At 39.3% G+C, this 15,583-nt stretch overlaps 1 protein-coding gene across 1 annotated transcript; it reads left to right on the top strand.

The window, feature by feature from the left end:
- The first annotated feature begins 210 nt into the window (after window positions 1-210).
- On the top strand, window positions 211-13,956 carry TRIM23 (tripartite motif containing 23). The gene is made up of 11 exons (XM_053408085.1): window positions 211-382; window positions 2,564-2,726; window positions 6,340-6,461; window positions 7,042-7,320; window positions 7,904-8,086; window positions 9,710-9,925; window positions 10,881-11,015; window positions 12,287-12,416; window positions 12,511-12,621; window positions 13,126-13,250; window positions 13,651-13,956. Exons 1-11 carry the CDS (start codon window positions 290-292, stop codon window positions 13,828-13,830), a joined length of 1,737 nt encoding a protein of 578 aa, XP_053264060.1. The 5' UTR covers window positions 211-289; the 3' UTR covers window positions 13,831-13,956.
- The last annotated feature ends 1,627 nt before the right edge of the window (window positions 13,957-15,583 follow it).

Raw genomic sequence — 15,583 nt, 5'->3', positions numbered from 1 at the left:
GAGCTGTAGTTTTTTTTTAACGTCCCTCGGCGCCGCTATCATGGCGGCCAATGGCATAGTGGGAAACGGGGAGTGACAAGAAACAGACATGCGCAGTGCTTAGAAACCACAGACCTGGTTAAGATACGGGGAAAGCGACCTTGTTGTGTGTGTTTTGAAGTTTGTCTTCTTTACCTACGGCTCTCTTTGGTGACGTAGGCGCGTAACCCCGCCCCGTCTCCAGGGGGACACTCCGCTGTGGGAGCGGCGAAGGCAGCTTCTTCTTGGTCTTTCTCCTTCCTTCTTCAAGATGGCCGCGCTAGGTGTAAACAAGGTCGGGGCTAGTGCGGGGCTGGATGCCGGGAGCAGGCAGAGCCGGAGTCCGGCCGGGCCTGTGGTGAAGGTGAGCAGAGGGAGGCCGGGGGGGGGGCTTCCAAGCCGCCTTGGCGGAGCCCCCTCGCCGTTCGCTGTCTTGGGTGGGGGGCGGGAGGAAAGAGAGGCGGAGCCCCCGCCCCCCTTGGGCTCCCGGTTGTAGCGCCTTCATCTCCTGCAAGAGCCTTCACGTTTTGCGGGTCGGTTCTCTCCGGTTGTGCCCGAGTTGGACAACCCTCGTGTGTATTGCTCGTGTGTATTGCTCCCCCTTCACATTACACACACACACACACATATATCTACACACATATATATATACATATATGTATATATATATATATATATACATACACAGTTTTATATATATATATATATATATACATACACACAGAGAGAGAGACACACACACACACACACACACACACACATATATATATATACACGCATATACACAAACAAACACACACACACATATAAATACACAGACACACCTGTATGCTACGTTGTATGTTCTGTACTGTTTAAAGCAAGGGAGTGTCCAGAGCGATTTACCATGCATTGACAAATGAGGAGGTGGGACAAGGTAGGGGGAATCTCACATGTAGGGTTCCAGCTTTTTTCTCCTGCAGGTTCCCAGCTTTTTGCATCTGTGCAGTAGGCGGTAAATAAGCAAGTGGAACATCTTAGGACATGAAGATGCAGCGATGGCAAAGAAACAGAAAATGTAGGGTTGTGTGCAGCTAAGTGCTGCTCACAATAGACCCATCTAAATTAATGGACATTACTAACTTTGATTTCCATGGGTCTGCTTTGAGTAGTTCTGCCTGTCATAGAGTTGTTGAAGGTATAAGGAAATGTTCCATTATAGATGGCAAGAATATAGAGGGGCAGATTAGATGAAGAGGCGAAATTGGTACACTGGGATTCCCATGCATTTGGGAACTGTGCAAACATTTGTTACAGAACGGGAAACATATTAAGTATCGTAAACAATATGGACGTTGTATCTTGATAGCCTTCTGTCTCATTTTGAAAATATTGCAGGAGGTTGGACTAGCTGGTCCTCATGGTCCCTTCCAACTCTACAGTCCTATGATTCTATAATTCTTTGATGCAAAAATGCATTATGTTCGTTCCACAAGAGTTTCTAGTGACCTTGGGTGGGTTATGATCATGAACATGAGATCCAGTTTGTGGCTATACTTCATTTGGATGTTGTGCCATACAGAAAAATGTGCATAATGCAGATAGAATTTTACCAGTTATCTTGAGCAATAGATACTTAATAATCCTGGTCCCTAAGGGTCAGCCTGACAGCTGAGTTCACAAAAGTTACAAACCCACACAAATGGGTTGTATTCCAGCTTGCCCACATATTATCTGTGTTAGTTACAGTGGTGGGTTTGTATTTGCTATTTTAATACAGGTATTTTAAATTATGAATTGTTATATTATTGATATATACTTGTTTAATTTGTAATTTTTGCATGCTGTCTTATTAAAAGTTACTTTTTAAAAATTGGGATATAAATTTATTAAATAAATAAATTGGAATTTTTGCTGTTGTGGCATAAAAAATGTGATTTCTTATAAAGACCTTCATAGGAAAATAGTTGTTACTTTCTTTGAAGTGCTGTCTTAAGTTCAGTTACTTGAAAGGTTCCCCCTCCTGTGTAGAAGTACAACTATACTACCGAGACTAAGGCTGCAGTCCTATACCTATACCCCTTACCTAGAAGTAAGCCCCAATTCACTCAGTAGGACAGATGTGTGTAGTAAGGTCTAGGAAATACAACATACCAACCACTAAGGAAGTGCTTTGGGTCATGGGCTACAGTTTTTAGGATCCACTAATTATCTGGTAGTTCTTAGTATATAGAGCTAACCTGAAACTTAATCATAATGAGGTCTGACCTGAGAGACTGATGCGGCTGTCCTCATCCCCATCCATAGTGGCATCTGTTGGCTGCATCCAAATAGACATAGTTAACCACTTAGGAACATATGAAGCTGGCTTATACAGAGTCAGAATATTGGTCTAAGTAAGTACTGTTGATGCTGACAGGCAGCGCCAGGACTTCCAGCACAAGTCCCAGGCCTACCTGGAGATAGAAGGGATTGAACCTGGGACCTTTTTTGCTTGCTCTTTACCACTAACTTTTAGCTCTTCCCTAGTGCTTAAAAACTGAACGTATTCCCTTGTAAATTATAGGTTCTGGAATGTGGAGTCTGTGAAGATGTATTTTCACTGCAAGGAGACAAAGTTCCCAGACTGCTTTTGTGTGGTCATACAGTCTGTCATGACTGTCTCACTCGACTTCCTCTCCATGGCAGAGCAGTTCGGTGTCCTTTTGATCGGCAGGTTACTGAATTAGGTAAGCTGCTTAGAAATTGTTGAATTAAGAACATAAGAAAAGCCCTGCTGAGAAGACTAATGACCTGTGTAGGTCCACCATCCTGTTCTCAAACTGACTAACCAGATGCCTATGGGAGGCCCATAAGGAGGACACCAGTGCAGCAGCACTCTCCCCGCTAGTATTAATACACTACCTCTGACGCTGGAGATAGCAGTCATTTTATATAGGTTCGCCAAATGGGCAGGTACAACAGACACAGCTTGAATATACTGAGGCAAACCACCACTTAAAAAACAAAACACTGACATTGGTTCCAAGGCAGTTCAGAGGTTTGACTTGTGCCCTTCAAAAGTTGCAGTGATGTGATGTGATGAAAAGAGCAATGTGCACTATGAAAACGTATGGAAGATTTAATGTTTTAGGGGAAGGGTTGTTGGAAAAATGCTCTTGGGGAGACGGTGACACACACCCCCCGGACCGCTGAGCGTCTCCCGGTAGGCACGTCTCTGGAATGGCAGGTCCCTTCATTTCCAGAGTGCCTTTCTGCGACACTTTTCATATGAAAAATGCACACAAGACTTCTAGCATCCTACAGCAAGAAGAAAGAAACATCTGTAGAGCTAAACTACATTTTATTTACATTCTATACAGACAATCCACAATCACGTCTGTGTTCTCCAAGCTCTGGCAGAACAACCTGTTGCATACTGCAAAAGTGAAGGTACAGTACAAAAACACGCTCAGATGGAAGAGATAAGGCAATCTTCCGTTTCCACACTCTTCCCAGACATCTCATGTGATTTATACTAATCACACTAGCAGCATCGGCTGCATAAAATTCCCAACAAGGATAACCTCATTTGAACATAATAGATTATCCAACCTATAATGTATTGAACACATTGAAATATACCTTAAAGTAAAACAAATTTAGGATTTGCCTGTAAGAACATTTACTTTTGAGAAGCCTTGGTGGCTATGCATGAAAGCAAAAGTCAAAATCCAAATTTTTCCGCATCAACAAGGGTCTCTTCTTGAACTAACAGTGAAGAAACATAGGAAGAAATCTAGGAAGCTGCCTTACACCATGTCAGGCCAGCAGTCCTTCTAGCTCAGTATTGTCAATACTGACTCGGGTTTTGGACAGGGATCTTTCCTTACCTAGAGATGCCATTGAATCTACCATTGAACTATAGCACTTTATTGTAGCCCACTGCCGCCAAGTGTGCAACATCATTCACTCAGAACTATTTCAACTTTTTATTTTATTAAATATGGGTGGTAGTCAACCAGTCATATTCAGAGTAGGCCCACTGAAATCTGTGGATTTAGTCATGACTAACTTAAGTCCATTGATTTCAGTGAGTCTGCTCTGATATTACTTTGTTTGATACCACCCTATATTTCTAATCTTGCTCGCATTATGGTAACATTGTAAACATTGCTTGTGAAGTTATCTCAGGACAGCTGTTTAGTGCTTAATGTCATAAGACAATAAAAATGGTAGCAAGGTCAGACAGGTTGAGTCAAGCAAGGTTGTGTTTATAATGCAAAATAGGTCTATTATGTAGCATTAATTTGTATAATGCCATCTGTGTGCACGGAACTGTAAGGAGCAGCATAAGAAAAAGACATGTCCCTGCCCTGGGGAGGTTACAGTCTAAATTTGAGCTGTAGGGAGAGGTAATAGTGCATAAATATGTATACTTAAGGATTTGTTCTGGTTGAGCTGAGGGCTGTGAAAAGGGGGGCGGGGTGATGAAGGATTTGAAGTAGGGAAGAGTGGCATCAGGTAGGGGGCAACACTGCAGAAAGAACTGAGCTGTTTAAGAGAGCAAACATTTCCTTTTAAACACAAATACTAGCTTCGTTTATACAAGCCAACTCAGATCCCTATTAAGTTAGGGTGCAGTGACCCAAAACAAAACCTTTGAAGACAAAAGCACCCATCAAGGCACCATTAAATGTGCTTAATGAAACAGTGTGTGGCTCAGCCTTCATAAGCCTTACTCCTTGTAGTATCTTACAATTAAGCTGAACAACCTGAATATGTTTGTGCCTCAGTCCTAGGGGGAAATCTGGGAAGAAATCTTTGCCACACCTTTCATTTTCTCCCCCCTACTCACCGCTCAAATATTGAGTGATTGGGGGAAAGCAATTTGCCACTTGCCCCCTTTCCTGTTTGTAGAACTTGTAGGAATTCCTTCCATGATTTTTCAGTCTTCACTTTGCATTCACCCCCTTCCAAAGGATACACAGTTCAGTTATTTGAACTAGGATTTGACTTTCTGCGAATGGTTACACATTCCCATCAACAGCACTAAGGGACCTTCATCATGGAGGTGCATTAAATTGTTCTTTCTCTTTTTGTCGATCACTGTAAAGAGACTGCTAGTAACTTCTCTGAATTTTCCTCCTTTCGGTGGTGGGAGAGTTTGGAAAGGGGCTGAAAAGCTAAGCTATGGAAGAGAGAACAGCCTGGGCAGTATGTTAAAATAAAACAAGACCCAGTATGCACTAAATGAGCACCGCTACTCAATAATCCTCCCCGCACCTCTTCCTGTACTTGTGTGCCAGACAATCACAGCTATCCTTTTTGAGTTTTGGTCTGGTTTCTTGGGCAGGAGGACTCTTCTTAATATCTGTTGCTGAAAAGTGTGTGTTCTGGCTCTGATGTCCTCAGTCACTGATGAATCAAAGAGGAATGTTTGCCCATTTCGTGACTGGTGTACTGTAATCAATGGGCTCAGTATTCACTCCATGATTGCCCACATAATGCAGTCTTGTTCCTGATATGCAGGCTCCCTGCTATTCAAGCTTCATGCCTTTTCTAAGGAAAGGCTGCCAAAAGCTGTAGGTTTGTTGTTGTTTAGAATGTTCCATAGATTTCATGAAATAGGCATATCTATAAAATTATATAACCTGCACATATGGTATATGTCTAGTAAATATTTTTTTAAGTGAGGAACCTGGCAGTTAGCACTTTGAATAGTTCCTACATTAGCTGAACTAAATTTGGACAGGCTTAATCAAAACCACCATTTGTTTTGAAGTACTGTACTGGAATCCATCCATGAAAATATATACATGTGAATAGGTAAAAAACCCAGCTGCCCATGAAGTATTTATCCTAATCTCTTAACAATATTTGGGTGGGTTAATTAAAAGTTGAAGCCAACAGAGATAGAAGCAATTTGTAGTGGGTCAGTACAAATTCGGTAGCACTAACATATTTAAAGGCTTGCTGTTAAAAATGAAAAGCACAATTCAGCCCAAGACCAGCGTTTTGTATCTTGTTGAGTTCTTCAGTGTGTCCCATTAAAATGAATGAGCCCTAAGTTATTAACTTTAGACCACACAAAGGCTTCAGATCAAAGATTGATGAGTAAAAGGAAAAATATATTAGTGCTAATCTATGAAGTCTTCTGAAAGTTAGCAGAAAACTTCTCACACTGGGGTTATAGTAGGAGAAATATAGTAAATAAGGAAGATGCAGCATATAGTTTATAAAATCTAATGGACCATAAGATCTTGAGAGAGAGCTCATGCAAACTGAAAAAATTCTCTGGCTATGGAATCACTTCAAAAGAATATTGTTTTTGCTGACTTTATTTTTTTCCCTCCAAAACAGGAGATTCTGGTGTCTGGGGTTTGAAAAAAAACTTTGCTTTGTTGGAACTCCTGGAACGACTTCAAAATGGGCTTGGTGGTCAGTGTGGGACAACTGAAGAAGCCATTGGCCTCTCTGGAGAGGTAGTAGTAATCAATTTTGTCTTTCGTTTTGTGTCACTTTCAGAGTACTGTTTCCAATCACTTTTTTATATTTCAGTTTGATTGTCCTCTTCAGATGTCATAAATGTTTGATTTTAATTCAGTTGTTTCACCAGTATAAATGATTGCAACATTACTACATTAACAACTAAAAGACCTGGAGCTAAATTACATGTTCAGGAGTATCGAGTGGTACAGATTCTCCTGGACGATATAATTTCAGATTTGTACGTGCACTCTCAATCAGAACTGTCAAGTAACGGCTGTTCTATTTGATACTTCTGACTATATAGTTATTTCTAGAAAGCATATGCTAGTTCCCTAGAGCAGGTATCTATAAAATTTTGTTTCATTGATTGGGCGATAATTGGGCAAGCGTTGGGATTTTGATTTGTAGCCATAATAAGCTTTCAGCACTTTTATTCACCAAGGTGTTTGAAAAGATTTTACTGATTTAATTGTGTGCATTTTAGTCTGTTTTTCTTGTTAATGCTGTACAATGCCTTGGAATCTAATATTAAAAACCATGAGTAAATAATGTTCTAGTTTTTCTTTTTGTTAGTGCATTGTCCGCTGTGATGAAGATGAAACACATCTTGCTTCAGTATACTGCACTGTTTGTGCCACTCACCTGTGTGCAGAGTGTTCCCAACTCACACATTCCACGAAGACACTTGCAAAGCACAGACGTGTGCCCCTTGCTGATAAACCTCATGAGAAGACCATGTGCTCTCAGCACCAAGTGCATGCTATTGAATTTGTGTGCCTGGAAGAAGGGTGTCAAGCCAGTCCTCTCATGTGTTGTGTCTGCAAAGAGTATGGAAAGCACCAGGGTCATAAAGTAGGTTATGTCAATTCTTTATTGTCCAGCCATGTCATTGTTAATATGTGACTGAAAAGGAGAATTTGTGTTGTTGTTTTTGCCCATTTGACAAATCATCAGACTATATTATGTTCTCTCTCCTATTCTTTACATTACTTATGTAATAAATTTAATAAAAGCAATGTTCCAGGGTATCATTAAGCTATCACTAAAGCTGCTTTCCTGCTGTCACCTAGTAGGGCTGCTAGACAATTTTGTGTTCGTAGATTGATGTATAATACTGTCCAGCTAATGCTTATATTTAATTTTCCATCTCTTTTGAAATATAACTAGTCTTTACATACTTCTTGTTAAATAATAATAAAGTTTTTTAAATTTTACTATGATAAATTAAAGATCACTGCTTTTGAAAGATGATTCATGCAAAGGAGCATGCAAAGACTAGTTACCTTGTGTGCCTACATTTCTGCGCTAAGCACCTGAGGCAGAATGTCCAAAGTTTTGCTTTCTTTTCTCTCTCATACTATGTGGGGGCAGAATTTGTAGACGGGAAGAATTTGGAAATGGGTGTTCAGATTTACTTTTGATGCTTTCCCCTTAGCACAGTGTTTTGGAACCAGAAGCAAACCAGATCCGTGCTTCCATTTTAGACATGGCTCACTGTATAAGAACTTTCACAGAAGAAATATCAGATTATTCTCGGAAACTAGTTGGAATAGTTCAGCAGATAGAAGGAGGAGAACAGATCATTGAAGATGGAATTGGAATGGCTCATACAGAACATGTAAGCAAGCTTGTCATTTCCTCAACCTGCACGTAATCTTTATTATAAATATTAATATCTCCCTACCCCTTTACACTTTTAAAATGCCATGTTATCCAGTATTAACATGACTCACAAAAGCTTTTTCAAGGCCACTTATCAAAAGTAAGTTGGTATGGGGAAGGGTAGAGGATCTTCTGGAAGGAGAAGATAGAGCCAAGAAGTCTGTTCTGTTAACTCACCAGTGGTAATGGACTATTTTGCAAAGCTGTTTTTCAGAAGAAAGCAGCCATGAAGAAGCAGAAATGATTGATTTTGGAATAATTATAGAGATGATAATGAAAAATACAGCTAGGATACAAAGTGCGTGCCTGAGTACTTAGACTTACTTAGTAGGATTTTTATTTACTGTATTGCCATATCACTAAATGATTTGGAAAGTTTTTCATTTTCAAAAATGGCTTACTATGTAGCATGGCAGGTAGCTGCTGGTGAAATACAAACCTGACATTTCCTGGACATGTGGAACTTAGGTTTGTGGGGTTTTTTATTCCAGTCTGTGTTTCTATTTCTTTTCAGAATCTCCTAATGCTGTTCCCAGCTGATTTGACTAGGACACCAACCTTAGTATTATGCAGAAATAGCAGTGTTGATTATATAAGGTTTTCTGTGGAAACATCATGAATTAGATTAGATTAGATTAGATTAGATTGCATATTTCATCTGTTGGTGATCAGGCTAATTTACCTGGTACTTCTGTTAGACTTTGCTTTAGATGTAGCGATTTGTATGTGGTACATAATCCTGTATTCTAGAGCTACAATTTTGGCCCTCAGTTACTTTTAATTTGTGAATTTCACTTCTAAAAGCAATGAGTTAATAGGTTTACAGTATTTTGCTAAGGCATTTGGCAAAAGTTTATTCAAAGGATAGATACTACTGGGAAAGTGGAAGGACCATAGTGTTAAGAGTAGTTCTAACAGTGAGCTGTTAATATATATTATGGAGTACTGTGCCTCTTCTAGTTGGGTTGATTCAGAATAGGGAGTCAGCACTTCCAACTCATAGGAGAGCCAACAGAGATCATGAGATTTGAAAACAAAAAATATTTTGGTAATACTTTAACATTCATTTTTAAAATATATTATTTTATTAATTTTCCCCAAAAAACAAAACAAATAAAAACAACAATACATATTCAAACATAAAAAAAGAGTTGACTTCCCCCTATTCCCTTCCCTGGTTCCATTGTTTATCATCATACCGCATGTCCATTTTAAATTGTAAAATCATTAAAATTACTTATTGTCTAGTCATAATGTCTTTACAAGTATTTATAAAATCCTGCTAATGTATTAACCTGTGTATGTATGCAGTAAAGTCCTTCCAATCTTCTTGCACTCCTTTAACATTCAAAACACACTGACATTCTTCTTCTAGCTTTCCTCACAATAATGGAGGCTGGTAACATTTTAAAAATGAACACTAATTTCTCCAGAGAAATTAGTGTCTTATGTCTTATGTTAATCAGTCTACTGGAAATTGGTGTGCCAGCCCATTGCCACGGAGAAGGATATTAAAGCTCTGTCTTAAAGAGGTCTGCAACAACATAATGCCTGTCTCCTTGATTTCATAACCTCCCAGGTCCCAGGTACTGCAGAGAACGCTCGTTCATGTGTACGAGCCTATTTTTCTGATCTTCATGAAACCCTCTGCCGCCAAGAAGAAATGGCACTTAGTGTGGTTGATGCCCATGTGCGGGAGAAATTGATCTGGCTTAGGCAACAACAAGAAGATATGACTATTCTGTTGTCCCAGGTTTCAACAGCTTGCCTTCACTGTGAAAAGACATTGCAGCAGGTGAAGTATCCATAAAGTGGCCCTCTTCCATATATATGTACTTTAGGTTGCTGACTCAGGTTGACAATGTCAGGTGGTTTATAAATAGTTGTTGGGAAAATACTGTGTTAGGGATTTGCTTTTATTGGGTTAATTGTATGTGTAAGCCTAGTTATTCTAAAATTCTGCTTCTACAAATGGTGATTTGGGACACAGCAGTGGTTTGTAAAAGTTTCTCTGTTGGGTGAGTCCCTTGTGGGAGGGAGAAGTATTGGATAACAAAAGGATAACAAAAGGGGGAAGATGGAAGGCAAAAGTGCTGTAGCATCTGAGTCAAAGGATAGGTTTGAAATATAAAAGTTTAACGTAGTTGGTGTTGCCTTTTTCTAGTGAAAAGTTTGGGAGCCACACTTTGGAGAAGTAGCTAGTTGTATAGAAATTAATGTAGAAACCTATTGGGCTTGGCCTTAAGAGACAAAATACTGTAGGGGCAATGTTCTTACATAGTCACTTGAGCATTAAAATAAAGGTGTTCAGCTGCCTCTCGTGTACCAAACAAAATAAAACAAGAAAAGGAGCAATCGTGTGTGTTGATAGTAGCACCCATTTTTAATCCTAATTAGATTCTTTTTCCATTCAAGTCTTTATATTTGCCAGTGTTGTTTCAGTTGAATAAAACAGTAGCTTTCTTGTCTTGGTTCCTGCGTAGTGTTACTGTGTTTTCCTTAAGACAAACAAAAGCTTCTGTGAACAGCATTCCTGTCTTCCATTTCTCCATTGTTGATGTATCATGAAACAATTTATTTCAGTTACAGTAGAGTTTTAAATCTGCTTGAGTTAAAGTTCAATTTTATATTTAGTAAAAAATGTAACTTTCTTTTTGGTAGACGTAACTTCTTGCTCAGCTAGATTTTGAGAAGGAAAACACATAGGTGGTACTGCGTTCATTGTATTAAATTTAACTTCCTTTTTAAAGGATGACTGCAGAGTTGTCTTGGCCAAACAAGAAATTACAAGGCTTCTAGAAACACTACAAAAACAACAACAACAGTTTACCGAGCTTGCAGACCATATACAACTTGATGCTAGCATTCCAGTTACTTTTACAAAGGTACAGTTTTCTCATGTTTAGGTTGCTTCAAGACTTTGATCATGAATCCAGAGAGAAGTAAGAACTCTGTCCCCTTCCTTCCTTCCTTCCTTCCTTCCTTCCTTCCTTCCTTCCTTTTCTTTCTCTTCTCTGCCACCCCAAGTACAGCAAGAAACACTCATGGCCAGCTGGCTTTTGAAACTCCCCAAATTACAAGTGATTTGCAACTGTGCAATCATGTCTTGGATATATATACATTTTTTAAAAAAGATAGACCTGAAGACTAGGGTGACTATAGGAATGTTTTTCTTTTGTTTAACATCCTATAAATCCTGGTGGCTGTTGCCCTAATTCAAAGTGTTTTGGTTAAAATAGTATCTGCTGTGAAATGACTTTGCACCTTTTCAATTGTGCATGTTTTGTTTAGTCAAACATATTATCTTACAGATTGTCGGACTAAAATTGTAACCATTCTGGTCACAAAACTTTTAGTATCCTCAGCAAACAAAAAACCCCCAACAACTTACCAATGAGAGAAATTAATCATTTGGGGTAATATCCAGCATCATGCAAATGGTCTTCAGCTCACACGATGTGGCTTACCCTTCTTTCTTTCACCCCCTGCAGCTCCTCAAGCGCTGGATGTGCTACTTGGGTTATTTTCTTTTGAATATTTTATATTGTTATTTGCAAATCATTTAGATCTTCTTGGTTAAGTGAAATCTAACACTTGTTTAAAAAATAAATAAAAGCGTTGGCTTTCTACTTAGTCTTGGCTCACCCACAGAACCGGCATCCTTTAAGATGAAACTTACGTATCCTAGATGAGACACAGTGTCAGAAATTCAAAGCGCTCCATGTGTCCACCCAAATACACCTGCACAAGAAGTAATCAATTTCTTCTGACTACTGCTCCTCACACTACAATGGAAACTCCTGACATTGGGTGGTATTCAGCTAAATTTTACTCAGAGGAAACCCTCTGAAATTAATTAACATGACTAAATAATTTAAGTAGGTCCACTCTGAGGAAAACATAGTTGATGGCCCATCAGTACATATAAATTCATATACCCCTATGAATCAGAGCACGAGTTTCTTCCATTACGACATTTAATCATCTTTGCAGTTCACGAAACTTAAAACACTGTTAACAAGCAAGAAACTTACATGATACATTACATTAGGATTTTCCTTTGCCACAGCACCTTGAGTTAATAAAAATTCTTTTTGCGGGGCATGGGGAGGGGGACAAACTTCAGGTTTCTCAATATCTTTTTGCTTGGCTGCAGGACAACAGGGTACACATTGGGCCAAAAATGGAGATTCGGGTTGTAACTCTGGGATTGGACGGAGCTGGCAAGACAACCATTTTATTTAAGCTGAAGCAGGATGAATTCATGCAACCTATTCCAACAATAGGCAAGTAGCATTGATTTTGGAACCAGTGAAATGTATATATAAATCCTTTGTCAGAAGTGTGGTTAAAAGGCCCTCCCTTTCCATCCTCCTTCAGGTTTTAATGTTGAAACTGTAGAATATAAAAATCTGAAGTTCACTATTTGGGATGTAGGAGGTAAACACAAGCTGAGGCCTTTGTGGAAACATTATTACCTCAATACACAAGGTAAGAGTGCCATATTTCATATTTTGACTCATTGAAATATACAATGAATAATTGTGCCTATTAAAAGTAAGAAAGGGAATGTTTCCTAGGTTTATTGTCAAATGCTGTAATTCTAAACACATCTGTTTGAAAGTAAATTCCATGGAAATCAATGGGTATTGCGTTGAAGGGTACAACAATTCAGGGATCTGACTGCTAGACGACATTTTAATTTCTTCAGTTTTGGTCTCTGTGACGAGTGATTTGCATTTACTTTCAGATTTGATCTTTGGCTTTGCTTCGGGCTGATACAGTTTAGAAAGTTCTACAGTGCAGTTTATTTTAGTAAAGAAAATGGTTCAATTGCTAGTTTGTAGTACGTAAACAATTTCTGGAAAATATGTATAGACTTTAGATGTAGAACATAGGGTGGGAGTCTTTCCCCTGTTTCCTAAGTTATAATATCTGCATGTGGAATGAAAATGTGTAGCAAAATGCAGCTGCATAATTGTTCTCTTCCTGTAGCGGTGGTGTTTGTTATTGATAGCAGCCACAGAGACAGGGTCAGTGAAGCACACAATGAACTTGCCAAACTGTTAACAGAAAAGGAGTTGCGAGATGCTTTGCTGCTGATCTTTGCCAATAAGCAGGTATTGTGGTCCTTTTTTTAGTTTTCTCGTTTGTCTCAATTTAACTTCATTTTGCTAGTGTAAAGTTAAGTATGGAAACAAAATTTAAAAGGCTATATTAATTGTAATGTTTCCTCTGATAAACTGTTAATTTAGCCGAAAATAAATAGAAATCCCAACCTTCTTAACAGTCTGTTTTGGGGTCTTCTATTAATTTCCAAAATCTTGCAGATAAGAGTTCTAGCCACGTTTCTTAAAAACATAATTGGTATTTGAATACTTGTGAAGATTTAGATATATTTAACAGAATTTTGTAGGTTTTGGCACTGACTTTAATTTTCAATCTGCCGCATTCATTAGGTAAGATTACTAATTCTTAAGTTACTGTCTATGCATTTAAGTATATGGTTGTTGTTTACAGGATGTGGCAGGGGCACTTTCCGTAGAAGAGGTCACAGAATTGCTGAGTCTGCACAAACTCTGCTGTGGTCGGAGCTGGTACATTCAAGGGTGTGATGCCCGAAGTGGCATGGGACTGTATGAAGGACTGGATTGGCTCTCGAGGCACCTGGTAGCCGCAGGTGTGCTGGATGTCGCATAAGGTCATCTTGAGAAGCACTAAGCTTGAAGATCACTTAATTTATTTGTGTGACTTGAGATGGTCAAACACGAACTTTTCATCTAAGGCTATGTATTCTAAAGAAAACAACTAACATTTTTGCTGGAATGCTTATTGGAGTGTGGTACAGTGAGTGTGTAATTCCTGTAAATTATGATAATTTAATAGTGGCGTGGTGGATTTGCAAGAAAGGTGCCTTGGTGTTGTTTTTTTAAGAAATGAGATTTGAAAGGTCTTACACTTCCCTATTAAGCAACTAATTTATCTTCTCACAAGTACTTTAGGAACTTAGCATTTATTTGACCATGCTCCTTTCAGAGTTGGCCTAGCTGCATTCGCTTTTTCTCAGATCTCACTTGGGCACGCAGGCACACACAAACCGCTTCTTGATAAAAAGAAAAATGAAGTAGACATGGTGCCGGGTTGGGCATGGAGCCTATGTACTTGTAGATGTGTGTGCATTTCGTCTGGGCACCTTGTGTAGCTTGCATGTGTGAGAGTGTGCAATGGGCACACCTACCAGTAGCAAGTGGTGAATGCTGCCATCAGGCCAAAAGACCTTTGCCATCCTTACTCTGTAGCTCCAAATATCCCCGCTGCCCCTCGGAAGCTACTGCAACCAAACTCCTTCAAAGTTTCATTGTCGTTTTCCTCCTTCATCTTCCATTTTAGAGGAAAAAACACCACCTTGCAGAAGGACTAGCAGTAAAATGGATGCTGGAGTTTCTCATGCAGGATGAAACTCTTGGGCCCGGGTTAATGGCCGGTCAGGTCTCCAGCTATCCAAGTGTAGACCTAAATGTGCCCTGGTTAAAATCTCTCCTCAGTTGTATTTGTTTGTCTGACTGAGGTTGCAAGTGGACGTTGCCTAAATATACATTTTTTAAGACATTCTTGGGGAAGTTTTATTTTAATCAGCTTCTTAAAATCCTCCTTTCCCTCCTTCATCTGAATTCCATATGTACATTGTACCATGCAGGCAACTTCTGATCTGGTGGTACATGATTACATACCCCTCTTTCCATAAGATCAGTAATGGTTTATTTTCAGTTCTTGATGGGAAATCATGTACAGTTTTGGAAAGCTGAGGTACCTCTCTTGCAACTCCCTATATAAGAAACATTGAAGCACAATTACACTGTCACAGTGGCTGCACTTTTACTCAAATCTGGGGTAAGCTTTGCCTTCAAAACTTCTTTTCGGCTACAATTCTATGGTGGATAGGCTTGTATATATATTTTCTAACGTCAGAGGATCTGTGAATGGGGAAAGCTCTGTAACAAGGATCTGTAGCAGTTTATCTCATTAGCCTTAATCAGTTTATCACTTGGTTAGCTGCTTGAGCACATTGTGTTTTGCAGGTCAGTGAAATATTTAACCCAATTACGTGAAGACACCAGTTGTTAGCATTTGGATTCATCCTTTTGGACATTCAGTGCACTGAGGAAAAAGGATGTGTGTCTTTGACAGGACACTCGAGTTACAGGACCCAAGTTCTGTAACATACATCTGGATAACCTTCTGCAGATACCCCAATGTGGAGCTGTGTGAGGAAGTTCCCTGTATCTTATACCATGAAGAGGGCATGTTGTAAAAGTTCAGGGTTGAGTAAAAGTTCAGATTTCAAATGCTGATTCCACGCTGCTGTAGTCACTAGTCCCCAGGCTGCAGCAGGGAGGACTGAGGCAGGCAAATTTGCCTGCTGGTACTGGCCTAAAAAGGATAGTTCTGTTTT

Source organism: Podarcis raffonei, chromosome 11, assembly GCF_027172205.1.
Source record: "Podarcis raffonei isolate rPodRaf1 chromosome 11, rPodRaf1.pri, whole genome shotgun sequence".
NCBI lineage: Eukaryota > Metazoa > Chordata > Lepidosauria > Squamata > Lacertidae > Podarcis > Podarcis raffonei.
The sequence above is the reverse complement of the archived record's forward strand: the minus strand, read 5'-3'. Positions and strand labels throughout refer to the sequence as shown.